This window comes from Manis javanica, chromosome 8 (assembly GCF_040802235.1).
Source record: "Manis javanica isolate MJ-LG chromosome 8, MJ_LKY, whole genome shotgun sequence".
Classification (NCBI taxonomy): Eukaryota; Metazoa; Chordata; class Mammalia; order Pholidota; family Manidae; genus Manis; species Manis javanica.
Window position 1 is genome coordinate 24684098 of NC_133163.1, and position 26615 is coordinate 24710712.

The following is a 26615-nucleotide window of genomic DNA, read 5'->3' on the forward strand; positions in this document are numbered from 1 at the left end:
ACCCCGTCCCAGCTGGAGATGTAGAGAGAGGCTCCAGGAGCTCCCTGCGAGGTCGCTATGGGGAGGTCATGCCTGTGTATCGTCGGGACAGCCACCGAGATGTGCAGGCTGGAAGCCACGACTACCCTGGTGAGGGCATCTACCTGCTCAAGTTTGACAACTCCTACTCCCTGTTACGCAACAAGACCCTCTACTTCCACATCTACTACACCAGCTGAAGGCCTGCTCAGACTGGGGCAGGTGGGTGTTTGCTGGCTGGGACAGGCTGCCAGTTGGTGCCTCCTGTTGTGGACAGGCAAGAGCTGAAAGTTGGGCGTGAGGCTCTTGACCCTCATGCCTTGCCTGGCATGCCTGACTGTTGACTCCACATAGCTTTTCCCCCTTCTTGGCTTCTGCAGGTGGCGGTGTAGTGCCCTGTCCTGTGGTTCCTGACTCATGCTCTTATTGCTTCAGACTGGCAAAATCCCTCTGTGGAGGAACCCATTAGGAAAAAGTCTAAAAAGTAGTTGGGTGTTATCTTTTAAAAACAGGTTTGTTTTGATACAAGGTGTGTTATCCCAACTGTTTTCTGCTCTCTCCTCTCCCAGCGCCTTTACTGCAGATGTGTTTAGTGGCAGCCATTCTCTTCTCTTCACTATTTGAAAGTGCTGGAAGAGAGGAAAGCACATTGTCCATGAATGAACCCAGTGTCTTGGATGGAGATCTCTGTCCAGCCTCTCACCACTGCCATATTCCGGCCTGCTGGCCCTTCGTGGTCTCAAGCACAGACTGGGAGCCCTCCCTGCTTCAGGAGGGGTGTTACAAGTTCTGAGGGTTTGACTCTGCCTTTTTTCCACCTCCTTTATTTCCTTTTCCTAAGTCTGTGTGTTTTCCATTAAGAACTTCCATGCAGTCTGAAGTGATGATTGATGTAGTCTACGATCTTCTGGGAAGAAAAACTGCCTCCATCACTTCCTGCTTCCAGAGGTAGTGTCACTTCTCAGGGGCACTGGCGGTTGAGACAGAAAGGGTGGAAATTAGATATAGAATTGATCTTAGAACCCACATCTTTGAGAGTCAAGTGTTATTAAATTTATATTTGTACAACCAATAGGAGGGGGTATAATCTGAGAGGTTAAAAAAAAAACCAAAAACGACACTTGTGGGTTCTCCACCACATACTTTTTGTCTTTAGAGTAGGAATGTTATTTAGAAATTTTGATTTGGAATGAATCAGATTTCCAGAGTTTCCAGATTTAGGCTTCTTGCATGGAAGACTGAAAGCTTTTGGTGTTCAAAGTATTTTAAGAGAGGGGATAGTGAAGCTTCACTTTTGCTGCTGACTGGATTTGTTCTTTACCAGGCCAAAGCTTGCATTTCTCTGGTGATATCTTTCCCGCTGTAGTTGTCCTGAGGCCCCGGAGTGCTTCCGGGTCCTGCCACCAGTAGTCACCAGAGCAGCAGGGTGGCAGGGCCTCAGGCAGAGGAGGTGGAAAAGGGACCACTGCGGTTGTCTGTGCCTCGTTTCTTATTCCTTGTGTCAAGTCTATTACTGCCTTAGAATTTTGAGGAATAATAAGACTTATTTATTACTTTATTTTTTTAGCACATTTCATTTTGCCTTTGAAACAGTTTCCATCTGTTTCTCAGAAGGCTTCCATCTGCTGTGAGCCATTGAGGCCACCTTTTCTATAGAGTTAAAGATGATGATGTCAGGAGAAGCTGGGCATTCCTGTAGGTTCCATTCCTACAGGTTAATCCTGTGATGCTTTGGGAGGAATTGGCCCCTTGTGAGATGGATGCTACCAACTTGCCCGGCACTATCCGTGAGGAATTCTAGATTGTGAGGGAATCTGCCCATTTGCCCAGAATTGAGTACGGGGGAATTGACTGGCCAATCAGAGATGTCCTGTGATCCTAGGATGTCAGAGTCCTTTGCCTGTTCCAAGGAGTCATCTTCATGCTGTTCCCTTTGGCTCATTCCTTCCTTGTGTGGGCACCTCACATCAAGCCTCTCTTCCCTACAGGAGCAGGAACTCCAAGAACAGGGCTCCACATGGCAGGTCTGTAGTAGCATCCATGTCATGAACGAAGGGCCATCCAGTCTGCACCTTCTGTTCCCCTGGGAACAGAGCCCCAAGTAGTATAGGATGTTGTGGACTGAGCAGCACAACCTCCATTATCTCAGACCTCCATTATATTATACTGGCCAAAATTTATATACCATGCAGGAAATTAAGAATTATTTAGCGACTGTCCATATGAACAGAGAAAAGCAAACTTGCTGTGCATCATCCCATCAGGTAGCTGACTGACCAGGCTTTCGTCACTGAAGCTGAATCATGCCTTAGCTAACTGAATATAATCTTTATAAAATAATTTTTTACTGGGCTATTCTCCAGTCAGCTAACGCCTTGCTTATTTTTTCCTGTTTATTATTAACTTCTGACTTTCTCTCAAAATGGAGCGGTCAGGCCATAGCAAACTCCCTGGGATAACACTCATTGTTTACTTTTGTCATGAGAGTCTCTGTACTTATTTTCTTTGGAATCCTAGTTCTGTTGCATCAGGGAAGCCTGAGGGACTTGTTCCCATCGCCTCTGTGTGCCTCTTATTATCTGGTCACTTTTGAAGTCCTGGGTATTGTTGTATTTCATTCTGTACTGGTGTTTCACTAACAGGGTTTCTATGTTACAGTAACACAAAATAGCTAGAAGATGTTTTCACTGTCTAATTCATTCACTATACTCATATTAAACTTCTGAAATTATTGAACTTTAGGAACAATATATTATTTACTGAAGCAAATCCTAAGAGGTAGTCATTCCCTTAGTTTCTCCCTGTCAAGTTCATAGGAACAAACAATGAAATGAAAGTCATTTTTGCTTCTACCCTCACCCTGTTCTCTAGAGCACAAATAAATATTAACAAACAGATGGAAGAAAGTGCTTTAAGTAGGAGAGAGACTGGAATTCTCTGCACAGAGTGGCTGAGTTCTTAAATTACTTCAGTTTGTTTAGTTTTACCATTCTGCTGGGAGATGGGGCTTTTAGAAAGGAAGACATGTTTGAAGTACTAATTTTCCAAAAAAATTACTATGAAAAATTTTTAGCAAATAGAAAACTTAAAAGGAGTAGATAGTAAACACCCTTATGTATCCACCCACATAGTTTTAAAATTATAAACTAATTTTTAAATAAAGATGATTCTACTATTCTGTTCCTTGTCAAAAATTAGTCTATGTTCCCTGCACAGATATCCACTCTCCTATGTCAGAGAGCTTCTCTTTTTTTAGCAGATTTGTTTCTTTTGATGTGAATTACCTGGAAGGTGGTCCTCATAAAAATGCTTCTAGTCTCCATCTTTCAGAACTCATGCTATATTTCTCTCTTCCCTCAGGCCATAATTTATGCTATTTTCTTCTCTAACTGGCAGGTTAGAGTGAAGCTGCTCTGAAGGACTTTATTCTAATCTGTGTTGCTTTATGACACATCCTCAGGACTCTGAAATTAAAACTCAATCCTCAGACAAAATGTAGCTTTATAAAGGAAGTAGGTAGCAACTTTAAAATTGACTAATTTTTTTCTTAATTGATTCATGCACTTTAAAAATATTTTTGTTATCTAGGAAACATGATCTCAGACTTTTAAAAAGTATGTATTATCCCTTACATAGTATGTGGAAGACTTAAATCTGAAAGCTCACTGTCTTATATTAATCAGTGGGATTAGATATGATTGTAAAACTTCTCATTTATGGAAAATATGTGAGTTTATGTTTTTGATGAGCCCACCCAGTCCCTCTTTAGAAGAATTAGGTAAAACTCAACCTAAGGTCTGTATTTTTGTATTTGTTTTTTTAAGACCGCTTTTCTGCCAGTGGTTGCCTTTTAATTCCAAAATATGTACTTCTAAGGTATGGAATTGGGTGACCATTTATTTACATAAAGGACCTTGTTATACTGGAGGGTGAGGAAGGGGTGTGAGTGAAATAGTTTTGTGCAACTTGGGAACTGCCTTTTTGAGTTGATAGGAAGAGATAAAAATAAGAAAGTTGGGGGAAGAGGGAAAAGCTGTCAATTGTACCTCAGAATTTTGCTCATATCCCAATTTTGTTTAGTTCTTTAGTTTGCATTTCATCAGTTAGAATTTTCTTTAAGCCAGAAGCCTCACTGGTTCTCCTCATGTTGTTGGAGATTTCCACACCCACTTCGCTGTCTTTTCTAACAGGATCGACTTCAGGGATATTTTTGGGTAGGTCCCCTCTGCTAAGTGTAATGCTGGCCTTGAGGAGTGACCTCATCTCTGTATTCTCTGGGATGTAGAGGAGTCTAGGGCTGTGAAAGAAGATGGTGTGATTGGAAAGGGCTTGGACAAGCTGTGCAGCTTGGAGTGTCAGTTGGTTTTGACTATGGCCAAGAAAGGGATAAAGAGAGGAATTTTGGCCACACCTCACAGAAGCCTTACGCCACAAGAGTATGTCTGCCAACAAGCTGTGCCCCTTGTAGGCCGACCTTGCTGTAAGGTGTAGGAATCACCACCACCTTTAATCTGGAGGGATGGTCATACACAGCAGTAAACAGAACAAACCAAAGACATGGTTTGTTCTCCCTTTTAAAGCTTCCATTTACGATTTCTCCTAGGTCTGAAAAGGCCACCTCAACTTCTTAAACTAGTCTCTTTCCACCTGGCCAAAAATAGAGAACTCCTGGGGGCCTCAGGCTCTTGGAAAAGGGAAGAGCACCTTCCCCAGAGTCTCAGTGGTTGAAAAGAGTTGGGAAGTGGGTTTCTGTTTGAAGAAAGTTAATTTCATTTTGTTGTTATTGTAGGGGGTAGCTTGTTAAGGGATTTATGCCTTTTAGAGAGCAAGTCATTGTATTCATTGTGTGTTTGATTGTGCTCAGGGGCCATGATGCATGGTGCTTTAGGGAGTAAGTAGGGAAAGGGTGTCTAAAGTCATCATCAGCTACCCTGTATATGGGGAGTATCCTTATGGCCAAAGTCCCAGTCTTCACAGTACATGGGATCCTATCCTCAGACCCTCATTTCTGCACAACTGAGAGACAGAGAGGAACTAGGGTGCCCCCACTTCTCTCTGATGTCTTCTTTATATTGTTTAGCACTGGCAAACATGGTAGCCAAGGCCTCTGTTTACCTTAACCAGAATTATAGCGTGAGTTGAGTAGATAAAGCAATCGACCTTAGCTGGAAGGAGGGTTGGAGAGGGATTGTAGTCCCATATTGGGATAGCTGGGTGACTCATGTATGACTGTGCAAGCAGAACCTTTGTTAATATTACCAAGTGAGTGAAGAGGATGGGAGACTGGGAGACTGATGAAGATGACAAATTGAGTAATAAACAGAGCAAGCCCTCCATCTGTACCAACTATAGTCTGTCACTGGCTCTAAGTGCAATTTCAGTGTGAGTTTACAGCTCAGCGTTCTCAGAAGGAAAGCCCCAATTGGCATTGATTCCTGGCTGCCTCTTTTCTGGGAATGGGGAGGCACCCAGGCAAGAACTACTTTGGCTCAGTTGGTACCTGGTGATGGTCAGTGTCACCCCTTTGCTCTGACCCATCCAGCCCCTCCAAGTGCTCTACTGACATCTTACCAGCTGTTTAGATGATGAGGTTAGGGCAGGATGTGGGACCCAACAAGTGAGAGAAACTGCCAAGTATTGTGTGGTTCTATTTCAGAAATCACTTCTCCCTTTGAAGGTTTGCATTGTTCCTGCCTGAACCAGGAAGGCCACACAAAGCCCATCCTATATGAATCTTATTTCTAAGCTTAAAAAAAAAACCAGTTGCGATACCAAAATAAAACAAAAACAAAACAAAACAAAGCAAAAATAGTTGTGTAAAGCCTCAATAGTGGGGTTCGTTTACAAATAGTCATTCCTTCAAAAATCAAGTCCAAAGGCAAGGTGCTGGCTTTGAAATTATTTATGGTTCTGGTCGGTAATTTGAATTAATCTATTTCTATTTTATGTACTTGGATTTCTTTTAGGACCCAGACATGTGGACCAGAGTTAATTTCCTGGCTCTTCTTTACTGTAAGATATGAGGAAAAGGCACCCCAGTAATCTACAAATACAGGCTTCTTTATTAAATTCTACAGTTTTCTGTCCTTTAAGCAGGTAGTTTTGGCTTATCCAAGGGTAAAGTAATTTATATGAAATGACTTCGAGGGACAAAGTGCATTTTCTTAAAGTTCTCCTAGAGGCTCATGAACAATTCTTAAGTTTGGGTCTGGATCGTTATAGTGTACAGGGTCACAGAAGAGCCTCGGCGTGGTCAGGTTAGGGGGCTCCTGAATTCTCTTCCTCACTCAGGTTTGAAATACCTCTATCTAAAATGTTCCTTGTCATTGATTGTTATTGTTGATTTTTAGGTTCAGGCCAAGAATCATCTGGAAAACATCTTAATCCCTTCTTTCATGTCATTTTACTAAGAAATTCTGTATTAAAAACCCCACTAACATCCCTTTCTGAGATTATGGACCCATAAATGAATTTGTTTTCATTTAATCAAGCTGAATTATTTCCATTTAGCCATGCTGAAAGAGCAAGTAAAGTCTGGAGAAAGCAGCCCTGTAAATCCATGACTCGAGTGTATCCATTTTCCCTCAGTAATGGGAAGTGTATTGAAACTCCCAGAAGAAAGCTGCTCTGTAATCAAACTGATGCATTGTAAGAAAGCCAGACTCCAGGTAGGGATAATTGGAATAGAGAGAGGTTCCCAAGATTTATACCTTTTAGCTTATATTTCTGAAAGTCCTGCTTTGGTGCTGCACACTGTACATCTATCAGTTGAGTGAAAGATGACCATGTTTTCTTGGTAAATATTTAAGCCATTGACAACCACAAAGGCATTCTTTCTTACTGTTCTGTATCATGTGCTGACACAGACATTACAAAAGGGGTCTGGAAGGGAAACAGTGTCAGTCTTTTCTTTAAAATACAAAGGTATCCCAACAATCATTTATTGTCATCTGGTTTTACACTTCCTCTATTGCGAGAAATGCTGTCAACATTTCCTGTGATTTCTAAGTTAAGAGCTTTGTACCAAATTGATATTAAATCATTACGTCCTGCTGAGTGGTTTTTCCTTTAAAAAATCGTGTTTTCCCACCTGTGGCACTGAATGTGTTGCTGTGATACACAGATGATCCTGAGCTATGGTTCTTTAAATAGCTCAGTTCTTGTGTTTTTAATATTATATAAGAGTTTTGTGAAGTTTTGTGCATTCTTTGTCTTCTCTGCCAAGATTTGAAATCTGTCATAAATAAACTTTTTCACTATGCACCTGAAACATCTAAGTTAATAAACTTGATTTACGTTTAAAGTTTTTAAATTCATCTCTCTTCTGCATCTTAAGAGGATAGGTGCCCTATAAATCTATATGAATCATTTTGCAATCTATTAGGATTATAAAAATTAAGAAAAATTCACAACTAAGAAAAAAAGTGAGAATGAGATTCATGATTGACTTTCAACTGCATGTAAATTCATGGCACAGTATATAAACTGGGAGCTGCGTTTGGCCCAAAGGGAGAAAAATTGGGTTTAGAGTGGTGATTATTACTAAATAGCACTTTATTGTGTTTTATCAGTATTTGGTACCCAGTGATGTTCATTTTCCAATGAACTGACTCTATTTACATTTGGAACCAGTCCTTTGTTTTTTTTTTTTTATTAAGGTATCATTGGTATACAACCTTATGATCAGGTTTCACATGAGCAACATTGTGGTTACTACATTCCCCCCTATTACCAAGTCCCCACCACATACACCATTACATCAGCATAGTAAGATGCTATAGAGTCACTACTTGTCTTCCTCATACCCCCCCATATTATGTGCGCTAATCATAATACCCCTTAATCCCCTTATCCCTCCCTTACCACCCACCCTCCACAGTCCCTTTGGGTTCTGTGAGTCTGCTGCTGTTTTGTCCCTTCAGTTTTTCCTTTGTTGTTATCCTCCACAAATTGAGTGAAATCATTTGGAACTTCTCTTTCTCCATCTGGCTTATTTCACTAAGCATAATACCCTCTAGCTCCATCCATGTTGTTGAAAAATGATAGGATTTGTTTTCTTCTTATGGCTGAATAATATTCCATTGTGTATATGTACCACCTCTTCTTTATCCATTCATCTACTAATGGACACTTAGGTTGCTTCCATTTCTTGGCTATTGTAAATAGTGCTGCAATAAACATAGGGGTGATAGGTCTTTTTGAATCTGTGATCCTGTTTTCTTAGGGTAAATTCCTAGGAGTGGAATTGCTGGGTCAAATGGTACTTCTATTTTTAGTTTTTTGAGGAACCTCCATATTGCTTTCCACAATGGTTGAACTAATTTACATTCACACCAGCAGTGTGGGAGGGTTCCCCTTTCTCCACATCCTTGCCAACATTTGTCGTTTCTTGTCTTTTGGATGTTGGCCATCGTTACTAGTGTGAGGTGATACCTCATTGTGGTTTTAACTTGCATTTCTCTGAGGACTAGTGATGTGGACATCTTTTCATGTGCCTCTTGACCATCTGAATTTCTTTGGAGAAGCATCTGTTCAGATCCTCCACCCATTTTTTAATCAGGTTATTTGCTTTTTGGGTGTTGAGGCATGTGAGCTCTTTATATATTTTGGATGTCTCTGCCAAGATATATAATTTATGTATATGTTCTCTCACACTGTAGGATGCCTTTTTGTTCTACTGATGGTGTCTTTTGCTGTACAGCTTTTTAGTTTGAGGTAGTCCCATGTGTTCATTTTTGCTTTTGTTTTCCTTGCCCAAGGAGATATGTTTATGAAAAAGTTGCTCATGTTTATAGTCAAGAGATTTTTGCCTATGTTTTCTTCTAAGAGTTTTATAGTTTCATGATTTACATTCAGGTCTTTGATCCATTTCAAGTTTACTTTTGTGTATGGAGTTAGACAGTAATCCAGTTTCATTCTCTTACATGTAGCTGTCCAGTTTTGCCAACACCAGCTGTTGAAGAGACTGTCATTTCCCTGTTGTCCATGGCTCCTTTATCATATATTAATTGGCCATATATGTGTGGGTTTATATCTGGGCTCTCTATTCTATTCCACTGATCTGTGGCTCTGTTCTTGTGCCGGTACTAAATTGTTTTGATTACTGTGGTTTTGTAGTAGAGCTTGAAGTTAGGGAGTGTAATCCCCCCTGCTTTATTCTTCCTTCTCAGGATTGCTTTGGCTATTCAGGATCTTTTGTGGTTCCATATGAATTTTAGAACTATTTGTTCCAGTTCATTGAAGAGTGCTGTTGGTATTTTGATAGGGATTGCATTGACTCTGTAGATTGTTTTAGGCAGGAAGGTCATTTTGACAATATTAATTCTTTCTACATAAGAGCATGGGATGTATTTCCATTTATTAGTGTTGTCTTTAAGTTCTCTTAAGACTGTCTTGTAGTTTTAAGGATATAGGTCTTTCACTTCCTTGGTTAGGTTTATTCCTAGGTATTTTATTCTTTTTGATGCAATTGTGAATGGAATTGTTTTCTTGATTTCTCTTTTTGCTAGTTCATCATTAGTGTATAGGAATGCAACAGATTTCTGCGTATTAATTTTGTATCCTGCAACTTTGCTGAATTCAGATATTAGTTCTAGTAGTTTTGGAGTGGAGTCTTTAGGGTTTTTTTATGTACAGTATCATGTCATCTGCAAACAGTGACAGTTTAACTTCTTCCTTACCAATCTGGATACCTTTTATTTCTTTGTGTTGTCTGATTGCCATGGCCAAGACCTCCAGTACTATGCTGAATAAAAGTGAGGAGAATGGGCATCCTTGTGTTGTTCCCAATCTTAGAGGAAAAGCTTTCAAATTTTCACTGTTAAGTATGATGTTGGCTGTGGGCTTGTCATATATGGCCTCTATTATGTTGAGGTACTAGCCCTTTATACCCATTTTGTGGAGAGTTTTTATCATGAATGGGTGTTAAATTTTGTTGAGTGCTTTTTCAGCATCTATTGAGATGATCATGTGATTTTAGTCCTTTTTATTGATGTATTGGATGATGTTGATGGATTTTTGAATGTTGTACTATCCTTGTATCCCTGGGATGAATCCCACTTGATCATGATGTATGATCCTCTTGATGTATTTTGAATCCAGTTTGCTGAGGATTTTACATCTATGCTCATCAGGGATATTGGTCTGTAGTTTTCTTTTTTTGTGGTGTCTTTGCCTGGTTTTGGTATTAGAGTGACGCTGGCCTCCTAGAATGAGTTTGGAAGTATTCCCTCCTCTTCTAGTTTTTGGAAAGCTTTAAGGAGAATGGGTATTAGGTCTTCTTTAAATGCCTGATAAAATTCAGTGGTGAAGCTATCTGGACCAGGTATTTTGTTCTTGGGTAGTTTTTTGATTACTGATTCAGTTTCATTGCTGGTAATGGGTCTGTTCAGATTTTCTATTTCTTCCTGGGTCAGTCTTGGAAGGTTTTATTTTTCTAGAAAGTTGTGCATTTCTTCTAGGTAATTCGTTAGCATATAATTTTTCATAGTATTGTCTAATAATTCTTTGTATTTTGGTGGTATCCATAGTGATTTTTCCTTTCTCATTACTGATTCTGTTTATGTGGGTAGATTCTCTTTTTCTTGATAAGTCTGGCTAGGGGTTTATCTATTTTGTTTATTTTCTCAAAGAACCAGCTCTTGGTTTCATTAATTCTTTGTTTTATTCTTCTCAATTTTATTTATTTTTTCTCTGATCTTTATTATGTCCATCCTACTGACTTTCGGCCTCATTTGTTCTTTTTCCAGTTTCAATAATTGTGAATTTAGACTGTTCATTTGGGGTTGCTCTTCCTTCTTTAAATAGGCCTGAATTGCTATATACTTTCCTCTTAGAACTGCCTTCACTGTGCCCCACAGAAGTTGGGGCATTTTCATTTGTGTCCATATATTGCTTGATCTGTTTTAATTTGGTCATTGATCCATTCATTATTTAGGAGCATGTTGTTAAGCCTCCATGTGTTTGTGAGCCTTTTTGTTTTCTTTGTACAATTTATTTCTAGTTTTATACCTTTGTGATCTGAGAAGTTTGTTGGTACAATTTCAATCTTTTTCAATTTGCTGAGGCTCTTTTTGTGGTCTAGTATGTGATCTAGTCTGGAAAAGGTGCCATGTGCCCTTGAGAAGAATGTATCCTGCTGCTTTTGGGTGGAGTGTTATATATAGATGTCTGTTAGGTCCATCTGTTCTAATGTGTTGTTCATTGCCTCTGTCTCCTTATTTTCTCTCTGGTGGATCTGTCCTTTGGAGTGAATGGTGTGTTGAAGTCTCATAGAATGAATGCATTGCATTCTATTTCCTCCTTTAATTCTGTTAGTATTTGTTATATGTATTTGGGTGCTTCTATGTTGGTTGCATAGATATTTATAGTGGTTATATCCTCTTGTTGGACTGACCCCTTATCATTATACAATATCCTTCTTTGTCTCTTGTTACTTTCTTTGTTTTGAGATCTATTTTATCTGATACAAGTATTGCAACTCCTGCTTTTTTCTCCCTATTGTTTGCATGAAATATCTTTTTCCATCCGTTCACTTTTAGTCTGTGTATGTCTTTTGGCTTGAAATGAGTCTCTTGTAGGCAGCATATAGATGGATCTTGTTTTTTTATCCAGTCTGTAACTGAATGTCTTTTGATGAGTGCATTCTGTCCATTTACATTTAGGATGATTATCAACAGATATGTACTTATTTGCCATTGCAGGCTTTGGATTCGTGGTTACCAAAGGTTCAAAGGCAGCTTCTTTACTGTCTAACAGTCTAACTTAACTCACTTATGCTACTGTAAACACAATCTGAAGATTCTTTTTTTTCTTTCTTTTTCTTCCTCCCTCCCTGTTTATATGTTGTCATATTCTGTACTCTGTGTATCCCTTGACTGCTTATTTCTGGTCACTCTTTTAGGAATAGCTGTATTTGCTGTATTTTCCTAATATGTGTGGTTTGGGGAGGAGATTTGCACCTCACTTCTCATGCCCCCATCTTTTTTCCTCTGGAACCAGTCCTTTGGACACCAATGTAATCATGAACACAGTCTAGTTGATATTAATTCACCCTGTTTTCATTTACAAAAATGACCCCTGATACCTCTGACCTCTCTTAAAATGCTGCCTGTGCACATCCCTGGTATCTACTACAGAATGAGAAGGGCTCAGATCCGAGCAGGAAGGGCTATCATTTAAATACTATCTTCAGTGAGGTCTGTGGTTCTAAGATGCATCTGTTAGATCTTACTCTGCCTTCCTTTGCCATATATTTTAGAGGTTGATGTCTAAAGGAGGAAGAGATCTGAAATACCTGTGAGCTAAGTGAATAAAATCTGCTCACCAAACTACACCAGAATCAAAAATAAAAAGCCCAGGCAGACTACATATAGCTACCTAAGTTCAGGTATGCTGAATATATAGTATATCACTGCTAACACATAAGATACTGAAGATTATTTTTTAACTTTTAGGCACTCCTATCTGTCATATTGATCCTGACATAGTTCAGGATTATATAATCCCACTCATGCAAGGCAGTTCAGATTCAGCCTGACCTTTTTAACCCATGAGGTTCTGGCTAAACTCTGCAGCCAGCTTAGTTCATCTGTTCTCCCAAAGTGCAATGATGCCTGCTTGTGACCTTGGGATCCAGAGCTAAATAAGTTAGGTTTAAAAGTTAGGAGAAGCTGATAAAATGAGTGCTTATCTTATTAATATGTGTCCACCTGCTTGCCCAATAAATCTCCTACTTTCCTTAATGGATATGTAAAATTGCTCTGGAACATAATCCTACATATTTTGCTTTGCTCTCAAGTATTTCCTAGCAGTGCTTCCTTCCTGCTTTCATGCTTCTGAAGTGTTTGCCAGGACTTACTGTTATCATAGAGTTGGAAGACCCTCCGCAGCTAATTACCAGTGACCAAGCCTTCCAGTATCTGTTCTTCATCTACCATGGCCACTCCATCTGTGGGCAGACTGTGGCTTAGGTCTCCCTGTGGCCTCACCAGGCCCAGGTGTCTGCTGGTTGTTCTTCATAGTTCTGACAGCTGATATGGGAATGAAGGACTGGACTTTTACCACCCACTCAACCTTTGAAGAGAAGCCCTTACTGAAAATATCTCCTAAGTAGCTGATGGTTTTGGATTGATCGATGTATCTGACCCCTGAAAATAGGAATTTATTTGCAAACTTGATGGAATCACAGAGCGGGTAGTTTTCAAAACTACTTTTATACAAAATTAATTATTGCTAAGCCTCAAAGCTCTAGAGAAAAGCCTGTGCACCTGGGGAAATATATGCTCCTTTGTGATCTAGGGTGCCCCAAAAGAGGAAAGAAACAGGGATGGGTTGGGGTGGGGAGTAGCCAGCTGTACAGGAAGGACACGTTTTAATTTGACACTTCCTTACGGAGCAAGGCTAGTTAGTCACCTTGTTAGTAGGTTAACAGATGGGTCAGGAGTGTGTCCCCAGAAGAACTTGAGGGAACTGCTCTCACACAGGCAAGATGGTTTAGGAATCCTGCATTCTTTACAGCTCAGGGCACAGCTACGTTCCTCTGGGACTAGAGGAGAGGGTTCTCTGCTCTCCCATGTGGCCAGCCACAGGTTCCTGAAGGAGGGTTAACCCTCCCCTATGGAGAGGGACTGAAGCCAGCACACTAGCAGGTCTCCACATTCCCAAGGCAGGCAGCTATCCCCATGGCTGGAACGCACAATAGCCTCAGTCGGACTCAAAACTGCAGGCCTAGACACCAGACAAGACTGCTCTCCGTTCTCATGAGCTGTGGTCATCGAGTAAGGCCAGAACCTCTACTCACCCCACTGTCTTCCACACCCCAACACACTTCTTTTCCATCCCTCAGTTGATCCTGAGCTGGTGGCTCCCTGGGCCTGCCTTCACTCTGCCCTCCCCCTTCATCTCCCCATTCCCTCACTTCCTCAGAGCCTCCATGCCTGAGGCCAACAGGAGACACCAGAAAAGCTGCTGCAGGCCCATGAGAGCTGAGGCTGTCTCCTTGGTTCTGGGGGAAGAAGGCAGTAAGGGTGGTTCCCAGCCCTGACCTTGAGACCACCTTGCATTGCTATGGCCTGTGTGTAGACTCCCCACAGGTCAGGTTCTTGCTTTAAAATACGAATATCTCCTTTACAAAACCATTATGAGGTAAGAAGATGGACTACTAGCCTCCTAAAGCCAGTGCAGTTGAGAGTCACAAAGGTTACTGTCTCTGGGTGGCACACATATCAACGTGGAGACGCTTGCAAGGACCCAGCACTTCCCAGTTGAGTCACCTCAAGGGAGCTTGGTGAGTTTCTTTGGCTTGTCTAAGAAAAACATTTCTGTTTCTCAGGGAAGGATAAGTTTGCCTGGGTTTGGGCATAGGGGTTGCGGGAAACCCAGTGAGATAGGAGACCTCAGAAACGTCACAGACTCCAAGGATCTCTTCTGAGCCCAGAGGAAAAGCCTTGGCATTTGTTCTCTGCCCTCCCCAGCTACACAGCTGATTTTCACCTTACACTGGACACATTATCACAAAGCTCCTGTTGAACCAGAGGCCTGGAAATATGGGAACTATGAGAAAAATATGTAAAATGAGCTTTGTGCATTAGATGAGGGATGGTTTGATAACAAGTTTGATAACAGAGGCTGTATCACCTTTTTAATGTGATTTAGATTTCTTTAAAATCCTTTAAGCTTTTGCCACCAGTTTTAGGATGGCTGATGGAGTCCCAGATTAAGCAGGTTAATATTCTGATACCATCTAGCAGGAGACCTGAGTTAAAATATGTCAACTCTCATCTTGGATCAGGACAGACAAACAGATAGGCAACAAGCCCACAATGTTGAGTAGTAGCATTCAAGTTGGCCAGTTAAGTTTCCAGGAGTAAGTAAAGGGACATAAGCTCAGTAAGAGCAGGGACCACGTCTGCTATTTCCACTTGCACAGCCACACAGCCAATGCCCAGCCCGTGCTAGCTGGAGTAAGACAATCACCAGATGGTTTTCTTCTAGGAAAAATCCCAGTCCCCACCCCTGCCCCACCAGCCCCCACACTGTACCTAGTTCTCTCTAGAATCATTCAGGGCAGGGGAGTTGTCTCAGGTTGTCTCTTTTTGTTTCTCATCTTAGATATGGGTTCTATCTAGTTCTCTCATTTCCTCCAAGTCTCTTGGGCTTGTCTGTTGCCTGGAGGCGAGGCTGGGAGAGGAAGGGGTGGGAGCGCCTGGTAACCTCAGCAGTGTTGGAAATCTTTTTTTCATCTAGGCCCCCAAAGGCACAGCCAGCTGCCACCTGAATGCCTGGGAAGTGGCAGCGGTGCCCCATCTGGTCAACGCCCAGCCCCTGAGGCTCGCCTGCTGTTCCTAGCTGATCCCTGTAGGAGCATGGCTTGAGGTGTGGGGCCACCCTCCTTTCCCCTGAGTTCATTCTGTCTTTAAAATCCACAGGAGCTTTGATCACCTTCAATTTCAAATGTCTGAATCAGGTCATGATTCCTGACCCTGGGGCTGAGGAGCTCAGTCTTTCATCTCAGGTAAAGGTTTTTTGGAGAGAGCCCAGGTGAACTTTGTCCAGCCAGGCAAGCCTCCCTCATCACTGCTGTGTCTCACCTACCTTCCTGTGCTTCTTTCTGGCTCTGCTAGGACAAACTCACATCAGGAACAAGAGTGGCTCACTTCGGTCATTCTAAAGCCTGGAGCCCAAATCACTTAAGAGATGAGACACCACAAAGGAGCTTGGTGAGAGGGGAGAATTTCAGGTGCCCTGGGATTGGGGATGAAGAAAAGGGACTCATGGCTGAGAAAAGTGGCTTCCATTCGAATCAGACACATTTAAACCATCCCTGTTTGAACCTCAGCCATGCAGGGGAAATGAAATCTCAGGTGTGGGACACAAAGGTCATTTTGTTTCACTCCAACAGGGACCCCAAGGCCAATTGTTAATCTGGTTGATCTGAGCTAGCCTAGTTAGCAGCCGTTCACACTGCCCACGGAGGAGCCTGCCTCCCGTTCCCAGGACCACTCAGGACTGGATTTATTCCAAGTGCCTAATCCTGGGTCTGGTCCAGAGAATGCTGCCCTGAAGGTGGGGGCCTGGAGGAGAGGGCCAGGGTCCCTCTCAGTGCTGCAGTGGGACACTTCACCATGGTACCATCCCCAGCCTTGAGGACTCAGCTGGTCACCAAATGCTTTCTTCCCTGCTTCTTACATCTCTTCTCTTCTGGATCTTATCTGATTCTCTCAGGAGACTTTTGGGCTTATTTCTCTTCTTTGCCCTTAGGTCCCAGGGGCCAGGCCTACCACAGGGTGGTCAAGAGGCTGGCTGACTTCCTCTCCTGGTCCAGACACAGGGGCATTCCAGCTAGAAAAGGTGTTCATCTTCTGAAACCCAGCTCACCTTAACAAAACAACCTGGAGGCCTTGGCTTCAGTTTAATTATCAAATTTCAGTGTGGGCGTTCTTTGGAGTCAGGTACAGTAGAGGGGGTGTGGAAGCGCTCAGGCTTTTGGGTAAACTGCCAGGCATTTAGCCTATATTCTTCCTTCACCTTTGTAACTGCCCCGTGACAGAGACAGTAGGTAACGTTCCTGCCTCTCTTCCTCCCAGCATCCTCCCATCCCACCCTGCCCACATTTCACAGATGGGGGACTGAGGCAGAAAGAGGCTGAGTGGGAAGGCAGATCTAGAGCTAGACTTGAGGTTCAAGGGCTGGGGGTACAAGTCTCTTGCCTCTCCAGTTAAAGCTTGGTGTTCCCAGGCCTGTTCAGTCCACCCAGCTTTTGTTCCTGCGCCTCCTCCCTGCTCCCAAACCAAGGGGCCAGGTTTGAGAGCTAGGCTCTCAGCTCAGGTGGGGTGTCTGGCTGCCGGCAGGGGTGAGACACTTGGAAAGCCTCCAAGGCCAGCAGTGTCTTGTTGATGCGGCTGATAGTAGGGTAGGGAGTGAGATCCACCTTGAACCTGTGGTAGAGGAACACCCATCTAAGCCAAGGTCTGCATGGGCACAGGGAGACAGCCCTGTGGCGGCCAAGGAAGCACAGAGACAGGGCTAGAGAAGGCCCCTGGGGCTGGCCAGGAAGGGCAAGGAGGGTGACCCTGCCACACAGGGGAGCTTATTCACAGGTGGCTCTCTAGGGATGGGTAGGTCCTGTGTGGTATTGTCTGGCATCTGTTACCTGCTGTCCTATTCCAAGCAATGGCTCTTTACTGAGAACCTACTATGTGTGAGGCACAGTGCTAGGCATTATATATACCAATTCTCTCTCCACTCATGTCACAGGATTTTCAGGGGCAGGGAATGTGTCATACACTCCCGCATCCCTAATGGTGCCCAGTGCAATGCCTTCCACAGAGAGGTGCCTTACTGAAGGGCTGATGGAGGAAGGCACACGCAGAGCTCACTGCTGGGTACAGACACCCTACATCTGGGGACAGCAGGCTTCTGGGTAGGTTTCTTCTTAGGAGCGCCCACCAGTGAGCTGCCTCCTCTTAGGAGCAGGAGCTCTGCAGGGTCACCTGGGCAGCAGTGGGCATGGGAGGGGGCGTTTCACTGATCACTTCCACTGTCTCTTCCAGGCCGCAGTGGCTGGCATGCTCTGGCCCAGGGGGCTCCTTAGCAGTTGGGGAGAGTCTGCATGACATGCTACCTCTGTAGCTGAAGTCAGGGCCTGAATGGAAGGCTGAGCATTTAGAGGGGAGGAGCCAGGAGGAAGGAGGGTGGGGAGCTGTCTTACCTTTCAGCATTTGCCACCTGAGGCACTAAGCAGAGATCAGCCATGGACACCTGAAAGGGTTGGGTGGGTGTGCATCAGGTGTGCACCCCTGATTCACAGGCAGGGCTGGGTGTGTCCCCTGGCACCTGTACTGGGGTGCCAGCCCTTGATGTTCCCATCAGCTTTTGGCTCCTCCTCCCCACCCCCACTGCCCACCCCTCCTTGTCTCCCCTGGGCCCATCTAGGTCCGTCCTCAGAGCTGATGTGCTTTTCCCAGGCTGTGCTCCAGCTGCCTTGACAACCAGCTCTGGGTGGCCAGAGGTCTGCATGTCTCAGCGGGTGTCACTGTGCCTGTTAAACCTGCCATCCAGGCCTGACTGAGGGCTCCCAGCAGGAAAACACCCCTCAGGGTGAGGCAGGGGGCCCCTGGGGCCAGAATTACCACAGGGCCAGGGCCTTAGCCTGGAGGAATCAAGGACACCTGAACCCTAGGCTCTCAGAATTGGGAGGGAATGGAGACACTCTCTAGTCTAACCCCTCATCTGAAGCCTGGACCACCTCATTTCAGAGACGAGGGCTTCAGCTGCTGTACCCTCAGGATTGAGAAACTCACTTCCTCTTGAGGCAGGTGACCAGGAGGGAGCTGAGAAGCGCCCCATGAGCTACCTTTTGCCTGGCAAAGAGAAGGCCACCTTGGTCCCCCACCATGCCTCCTCAGGAAGCTGAGTGGCACCTGCCACGGGGTGGAGGGAGACGGCTGAGTCGAAGAGGGAGGAGGCTGCTGTGGGCACGCTCGGGAGGGCTTACCTCGTCTCCCACACAGTACTTGCCTGCCGTACTCTGCAGGATCTGCTCCAGGGCTGTGGGGAGGCCACATGAATCATCTTACTTGACACAGAAAGGAGATATCAGCCCTTCTGGACCTGGGCCTCCTTAGTTCTGAAATGGGCAGCTGAGTGACAGGCCGGGCCATGTGTGCTGGAGGGAATGTGGCAACCAACCAGATCTGGAGAGGGTTGATGGGAGCCCGGGGGTGAGATGATGCTCCCCTGGGTTCCTCAAGTCCAGTGGCCATCCCCTCTCTCACAGCTCACGGGGGACAAGACCTGCCCCTGGCCAAGGTTGTGGCTCTCACACTGATGCACTGGCACTCGCTGGCCTGCATTTTCTGGATGGGGTGGACAGTAAAGCAGAAGTTGGGCCATCCAGCTGCAAAGGGCGGTGGGCCTCGGGTACTGCGGTTCCCACAAGTGCCAGAGGGTGAGGCCAGGTTTAGACACCACCCTGCCTGCTGTCTATCTTCACCCATGCCTCTGTCAAGACCAAAGGGTCTGGAGGTTACTGCAAATGCCCAGGGACCTGGGTAAGAGAGCCACCACTCTGAGAGGTCCCCTTGGGGCAGCTCACAGGGGTAAGGACTCACCATTAAAGCCAGAATTGATGGTCTTCTGGGCCCAGGTCAGCTGGTTTTCCTGCCCGACTTGCTTCAGGACAGACAGGTTCTGTGCAGCCCAAGGAAAATCTGTGATTGGCTTTGAGAGCTAGGCTGGCCTTACCCACTCAGTCAAGCCCTGTCAGGGAAACTTAGTTCCCACCTGCCCCTGGCTGTACATCTGTGCCCTCAGGGTCCACCAGACTCCTCCTGCCTGAGGCTGCAAGGAGGTCGTGATTCCAGCAGCCACCTTCCCAGGTTGCCCCAGTGGCCCCTGTAGTCTGGAAGCCTGTGATGCTGGCAGACATGTGCAAGGGTGGGGGCACAAGGCATTGCCATGGCTGTGACAGGTGTGGCCACAACCCAAGGCCTATCTCCCCTGCACCCAGTGTTTCTCCCTTACATGGTCGCTGTAAGGAGAGGAAGGGCAATAGTAGCTGAATGGGGAGGAGCAGCAGGACTGGATTTCAGGAGATTTGGACTCTACTTCCATCCTTGTACCCCTGGAGCCATTTTACTTCTGGGCTTCAGTTCCCTCAGCTACAAAGTGGGGATTCCTGTCTATTCAATCAACTTCCTTTGCTAAAAAAGACAAAGTGACATGGGGGTAGGGGACACAGGGGCACCGTCAGGGGCCCTGGGCTCTGTCCTTGCTCTGCCATTCTTAGCTGAGTGCCTCAGCAAAGTCACTTTACTTTCCTGGAGCTATTTCCTTATTTGCCAAGTCAGAGCTTAGCACAAATAAATTGTTTTAATACTTATTTTGTAGTTTTACTGGTGAAAACATTTTAAACAAAATCTTATGTGAATCCCAAACTATGATGTGGAACAGTGAGAGGAAGGCCGCTCTGGGCACTGGCGCCGCTTCGCCCCATCCTTCTCCCTCCTCCAGCACCTGTGGACCCGTCCTTGGAAACCCCAGACTTCTCAGAATGTGGGTGGGGACCCAGTGGAGTGGATGATTTCTGGGATCCCTCTCCAATTTGCCACAGGTCCAGGTCTGAACCCAAGAGTCCTTCCCTGTCCTGCCACCTCCACCCCCAAGCTGGGCACTCTGCTGTGGGCTCTCCGCAGTCAGCTTGCCAGGGTTTAACGGTAAGAGCATGTGAGAGGATACCAGTAGGAGAGGTGTGCAAGGGCGCATGTGCACAAGAGCCCCACCTGCAGGGGCTGAATGCCGCCAGCGATGAGGTTGGAGATCATGCGCACGCGGGCCCTCTTCTTTGGGTCCTGAGGCAGGAGCTGTGGAGTGGGCTGAATCTCCTCCAGGTACTCAATGATGGCCAGCTATCCAGAGGGGAGCAGTGAGGGCTGGGGACCCCTGGATCAGAGTGGACAAAGCCAGCAAACTTCTCCCTCCCTCGTCTCCCAGCGCCTCTGCTGCCTTCACCCTCCTTGCCAAGCCCTGGGAAGCCAAGAAGCTCCCCAGAGAGGAGCTCTTTTTCCACCCTTGTCCTGCAGAGCTTGGTTCCCCTCCCTTCACTTCCCAGAACAACTGACCTTCCTCTGATAAATACTGCATCCCTACTGAGTGCTAGGCTCTTGGCCATACACAGTCCAGGAAGAGCTATGAGGTCCTCTTATTCAGGGCACCACGAGAGGGGCCTCCCGGGCCCTGCACTCACTGACTGGCTGATGGTGATCCCATCAATCTTCAGGGCCGGCACTTGCTTCATGGGATTCAGAGCCTGGAATTCTTCAGAGAACTGTGGAGACAAGGCCCTGGTGGTCTGGGAGGCCTGGCCTGAGTTAGCTGAAGTAGAAGAAGATGAGCAGGAAGACCCCAGGCCTGCTGCCCATCCACACCTTCCTCCCCTGGGGAAGGCTCTGGCTCCTAGGCCCAGGGGAACACGTGGAGGATCCATGCAGTATCCCAACCCCGAGTGGCTGTTGAACTACAGGCTTCATGCCAATGGCCTGGCTGTGTGCTTTTCCTTGCATCTCACAGTGGCCATCAAGGCCCAGCATGGAGCAAAGGCCCATGTGCCACCCATCCTCCTGGAGTCAGGCACTGAGAAGCCAGGCTGTGGTACAGAGCCGGGAACCTAGGTGCTTCCCTGCCTCCTCTTGCTGCACAGCTTGTCACCTAGTCCCACAAAGGGGAGCCAGCAGGTTCATCTCTTGGAGGCAGAAGTCGATACCCCTTGCCAGGACCCTCTTCAAGGCCCTCCAGTTCCCACATCATGAGCTGGGGGTGGCTTCCTTACCTGCTGCCCTCCATCCTTTATGAGGTTGATGGGCATCGTGTCATAGTCGATGCTTTTCAAGGCCAGAGCTAGGAGAGAGATCAGACAGCAGTCAGGGGATACCTCTGCCTATGCTTCCAAGGGTGACATGAGCCTGTGGGGGAGGATTCTTGCTCCACACTGCTGGGTGGTCAAGGCCCAGCTTGCTCTATCCCCCTTTCCAGCTTCCCTGGTCACCACCCACTCCACCACCCCAGCTCCATGATGCTCTCTGCCTCTCTTGGCCCTGACCTCTTGCAGCTTTACTCTCCACACCCCGACTAGGGCCCTCATGCCCCCGGGGGGTGCTGTGGAGGTGCATGCCCTGGCACCCTGTGTGCTTCTGGAAGACAGCAGGGAAGTGGCCTATTCATTTCTGTCCCGAGTGGAGAGCAGAGCTGAATTGTTGGAGACATGCAATGATTCCCTCATGAACGCATCTAGGGGCCCAGAGAAGGTGCTCAGGTGACCACAAAGCACACGCTTTCTGTCTAGAGAAGAATCCCTTTCTAACCCATTTTCTTTGCTCTCGGGGCTGTTTACTGCAGATTCAAAGCAAGGCATCAGGGCTCTTTGGTGGCCTCAGAGCATCTGTTGTGACAGAGTGACCAGATTTCCTCTCCGTCTGCTTTGATAATCTCCCCATGCCAGGTGAGGGTGAAAACACTCGGTCAACCATGGTGGAGACTGTGTGTGTATGCACGCATGTGCATTAAACTATGGTGATGGCTGGTCCTGGACATGGATGGGCAAAGGGGTGAGGGGAGGAGGATGACACATCTGAAGAGAGCCTAGGGAACACGGCTGACCATCTCTACTCCAGAGGGTGGAATTGGTCTTCCAGGCAGGAGAGGCCAATCGTGCAGGCCCTACAGTGCCAGCCCTCATGCTGTTCTGGTCTGGCCCAGCTAGGGAAGTGGCTCTGGGCCCAGGAAGGTGTCTTCCTGGAGACATATTTCCTTTGGCACTCCAGGGCTCTTGCCTGCTAATTCCAGCAAATCCCAAGGGACTGTGGGATGGCGGAGGGTCCTGGTGGTAGGCTTCCCAGTTAGGCCCAGGCTCCCATAGGCAGGCTGCCTGGGTTCAAATTGTATCATCCATTTCCTAGCTGTTTGGCCTTGGGCAAATAACTTAATGAACCTTTGTGCCTGTTTCCTCATTTGACTGGCAGCATAGCGTAGCAGTTAAGAACATGGACTCTGGAGTCAGACTAGCTGGTTCAAATTCCAGCTCTGCCTGTCACCAAGCTATTTAATTGTGGGCAACTTATTTAACCTCCCTCTGCCTCAGTTTCCTCACATGTACAGCAGGGACAGTAAAGGTACCTCCCTCTGAGGGCTGTCAGGTTTAAAAGGAATCATGCACATAAAAGCAGTCAGCACAGTTCTTCAGAGTGAGTTGCTACAGCTTTGATCTTTGCCAAGGGCTAAGTTAAGCTGGGGGAGGAGGGAAGGGTCAAATAAGGACTAAACCAAAGGGCCACAGTTTCTGCTTTCCCGATGCCTCGGTTGACACTGGCCAGTTCTGTTTAATTTGCTTGATCAAAAAAGATAAGCACTGAGGAAGGCCAGCTGTTCCCTGCCAGTTACCTAGGACCTCTGGATTTTCTGAGCCTGTTTTAAGCATGGTTGCTAACGGGCTTTGGAGAGCAGTGTGGGAGAGGTGGTAGGCCTGGGAGAGAAAACAACCCTCCCTTTCTGCCATCCCCACACACCTCTTGGATTTCCTAGGTGGAGGTGTCCTTCTAGGCTGGGGGCTCCAGAGACTGCAGATGCTGGCTGCTGTGGGTGGTACCCTGTCTGGCAGAGTACCCCTTCTGTCCCAGGCCAGCTTTTCACCAAGGGTGCCTCCCACCTGATCCCACCCCACCCAGGCTCTTGGTGTGGGCATGGTTCTTACCAATTCGAACTCTCCATGAGCAGGAGCTTCGGAAATAGGAATAGAGGATGGGCTGTGGAGAGAGAGGACAAGGATGCCTATGAATCCATCTTGGTGGGTTCTCCACCCCAGGAGCCCACTGGAGAAGAGGCAAGGCCCCCAGCCAGGGACTCCAAGCCAGCACTGTTTCTTCCCATCCCGCTGGGCCTCCTTCCCCAGGCCTGTGTCTGGGCAACTCTGGCCAGATTCAGAGCTCTCTGGGTCAGAGGCCCTGGGAGTCGTGTGGGGTCCCTCAGCTCCAAATTGTACTGCCATGCCTTCCTGAGGTCCAAGGGGCCCCAAAAGGGGCCACCAGCCTGTAGGTGCCTTCCTTACCTTGCCAGACTCAGTCATGGTGCTGTGATGACCCTCAGCCTCTCAAGGAATGTCCCTTTCTCACGAGCTGCAGGGCAGAGGGAGGTGCCCTGGAGGGGTGGATCCCATGAGCCAATGGGGAACCTGGGCTAGGCAGGCGTCAGGGGAACTTCGGCTCTGGTCAGAAAGGGCGTCTCTTTCCAACTTGTGGGAAGTTTTTATGCTCCTGGGGGAGCCAGGTTTGGTGTCCAGGGCAGACAGGCCAGCCACTACAGACAAGCAGTAGTGCATGTGGGGCAGTACAGTGCAGGCTGGGAGCTGGCATGCTTGGGATCTAGTCCCACTGCGGGAACTAGATTGGACAGATCTCTGCTTTCCCTAGTCTTCAGCTCCCTCATTTGTAAAATGAAGGGTTGCTCTAAAATGATAGCTTAATTCCTTCCAGCAGTAGCAGAAAGACTAGGAATTCTAATTTTTTGATGCTTTTGGTTCCCGTCTCTTTGATGCTTTGATGCCCACCCACCAGTCCTCCAGGATCTCAGTTGGTCTCGCAAAAATAACTGGGGGATATCATTGGCCCCAAAGCTGAGGTCCCCATCTGGCAGCACGGCAGTTTTCTATTTGGTCTACTCTTTAATTTAAAAATGTTTCAATTAGTTGCCAAATTAAAAGATTGGGATGCTTCCTGTACAAATCCTATTGTTTTCTTAAAATATCTGGAGATAGTGGACAGGGCTCCTGCGTAGCAACAATGATTGGAGCAGATTAATGGCCCCTTCAGTCAGGGCATGCCCACTCTGATCTGCTCTGGCCTCTACCTGGCCCACTTCCCTCATTTTTTTTACCTTGAGGGACCTGGAGGTTGCCTGCTGAATGTGTGACCTCTCCTCTAAAGTTTAAGGGACTCTTGTTAACTTCTCTGGTGCTTCTTGGGCAACCAACATTTCAAAGTAGGACTCAGGAGTTACCAGTAATTAGCACTCTTGAATCTTCCAGCAGACACATGTTTATCCATATGGATAAGAAAGAACTCAATAAAATTTATTAGATTACCCCTGTATACCACCCCTCTGACTAGACATTTCATCCAAGTTCCCTCTTCCTTCTGCACCCCCAGCACACCAGGCTGCTATGTGACCCTGCTTTCACACCTGAACTACGAACTTCTAGGTAGTCAAGGGCACGGAGCAGGAACCCAGGCCCGTCCAAGTTGGTTCCTGTGCCCAGGATTTCCATTCTGTATTAAAGGCACCTTTTTGTGGAAAAGGGAAGATGGTTCTGGCAGAGGGCAGGTGATAGCAGTGTTCTTGGAAGGGGAGAAGTTAAGTCAACCCAATCAGATGTACCCTATTGGGAGGTACATGGTCAGGCTGAAGGGTTCCCTGGGGCAAGAGAGGGACTGCTGGTGAGGGATGAGACCACTAGAGAACTGCAGACATTAGCTTAGAATCCTTGAAGAAATGCCTTATCTAATTACTAAATGTTATACCTTTGACCTGTACTAAGGTTGATCATAGTCACTTAAATGCCACTGCCCTCAGCTTTCCTAATTATGGGCCATCTGTAGATGGAATGGACAGCAGTTCCTATTCTTACCAAAGATAACTATAAACCACACCATGTTCCTTTTTGCACTTATAAAGCTAAATTTTAAGCCCAAGTAAAGAAAGAGTAGTGTGGATAAAATGAAAGTTCCTGTGCCCAGGATTCTCACCTGGCCCTGGTCGGCTAGCTCACTACACGTGTGGGCAATACTTTGCTACTGACGCTATACAAAGAGCTCCGCCCAGTGCTCTGGGCGACGTGGTGGCATGACTGCAAGGCTGCAGGAGAGCAGAGCAGAGGCCCAGAGGACGGCTGTACTGGCAGAGGGGCCCAGAAGACTGCTGTGCGGGCCTAGAGGCAGAGAACGGCTTGCTGTATGAGACTTGCTCTGAGTGAACAGGATTTTAGTGATTGACCTGCCACCGTGGAAATAAAGTTGGGTATAACCCTTTCACCACAAGAACGTTTTGCTGTCATTTTCTTTGGTAACATTGAATCCACAGCGAACTTGCTTGGGGCTGAAACCCATTGGCAAGACAATAGCCATCTCATCACCACTCCTGGAGGAATTTTGTTTCCAGTTCTAAGGTGAGTTCTGAGCACTACAGCAGATTTTATTTTAAAACCATCTCTAACACACAATTTAGAGAAACTCTCCTAAAATTCTATTTGGGAGTGGCAGGCCTATACATTATTAAAGTGATGCTGTATCACACCTGATGTGGTTGCCACCCTCCTCTGAGCTACAACAGTGGTTCTCAAACTTTAATAAGGCTCATATGGGTCACTTTAAACATGCAGATTCTTGGGACCCTTCCTCCAGAGATCGGTGCATCTAGGGCGGGACTGAGAAGCTCCCCAAGTGACTGTGATGACTTAAAAGTGCTCTCTCAAAATGCAAGCGACCCTGGAAAACCGTATGTTTTTAGGACCTGTCAGGCCAGCTGGGAAAGGGGCACGCAGGGTTTGTGCAGAAGAGACAGGCGAGGGTCGATGTCTGGAAGCCCTAGTAGACGGAATAGGGAGAGGCAGGTGAAGCACGTGGGTACAGCGACCTATGCCTACCCACCATACCCCACGAGGGTACGTCGCCTCAGCCCACTCTTCTCTGAGCCACAAACCCAGCGCGCAGGTGCAGAGCAGAGAGGAGCAGGGAGCGCACTGCATGCTGGGAGTAGTACGTTGTCCGAACTGGAGGGGGAGCCCAGCCACTCACCTTTCCCACGACCCCCATCCCCCGCTACACACGGAATTAAGTCTAAGCGACACCCCTCTACTCAGATGCGCGGCACAGACCTTCCCCGCTTGCATCTCGCACTTCGGGCGACCCCTCTTCCAGGTTAGAAAATTTCGTGCCTGGGACTCTCCGGACGCGTCGATGACTGAGGCCTGTGAGAGCCCGACACGTCAGCCCCTAGGCTTTCGTCTTGGCAAAGGGAGGGGTTGGACTAGAATGATCTTCACGGTCTCCTCT

At 46.5% G+C, this 26615-nt stretch overlaps 2 protein-coding genes across 10 annotated transcripts in view; one reads left to right on the top strand and one right to left on the bottom strand.

Moving 5' to 3' along the window:
* TMED8 (transmembrane p24 trafficking protein family member 8) overlaps nt 1–7321 on the top strand; it is a 38993-nt gene extending 31672 nt beyond the window's left edge. For 2 of the 6 annotated variants that reach the window (XM_037020725.2, XM_037020773.2), the window contains 2 exons: nt 1–129; nt 588–7321. In XM_037020725.2, the coding sequence (XP_036876620.2) occupies nt 1–129; nt 588–811 (353 nt within the window). In that variant the 3' untranslated portion in view covers nt 812–7321. The other 4 variants (XM_017651548.3, XM_017651552.3, XM_017651549.3 and 1 more) reach the window with 3 other exon arrangements.
* GSTZ1 (glutathione S-transferase zeta 1) lies at nt 958–26576 on the bottom strand. 4 transcript variants are annotated; one of them, XM_073242081.1, is made up of 9 exons: nt 23618–23712; nt 23264–23315; nt 21347–21414; nt 20765–20845; nt 20301–20426; nt 19131–19209; nt 18515–18567; nt 17729–17778; nt 958–988 (listed from the first exon to the last, which is right to left on the bottom strand). In XM_073242081.1, exons 1-9 carry the CDS (start codon nt 23633–23635, stop codon nt 973–975), a joined length of 543 nt encoding a protein of 180 aa, XP_073098182.1. In that variant the 5' UTR covers nt 23636–23712; the 3' UTR covers nt 958–972. The 4 variants fall into 4 exon arrangements, with proteins under 4 accessions (XP_073098182.1, XP_017507043.1, XP_017507042.1 ...); XM_017651554.3 differs by lacking the exons at nt 958–988; nt 23618–23712 and adding exons at nt 10740–16955; nt 26438–26576; XM_017651553.3 differs by lacking the exon at nt 958–988 and adding an exon at nt 10740–16955.
* Nucleotides 26577–26615: the final 39 nt, after the last annotated feature.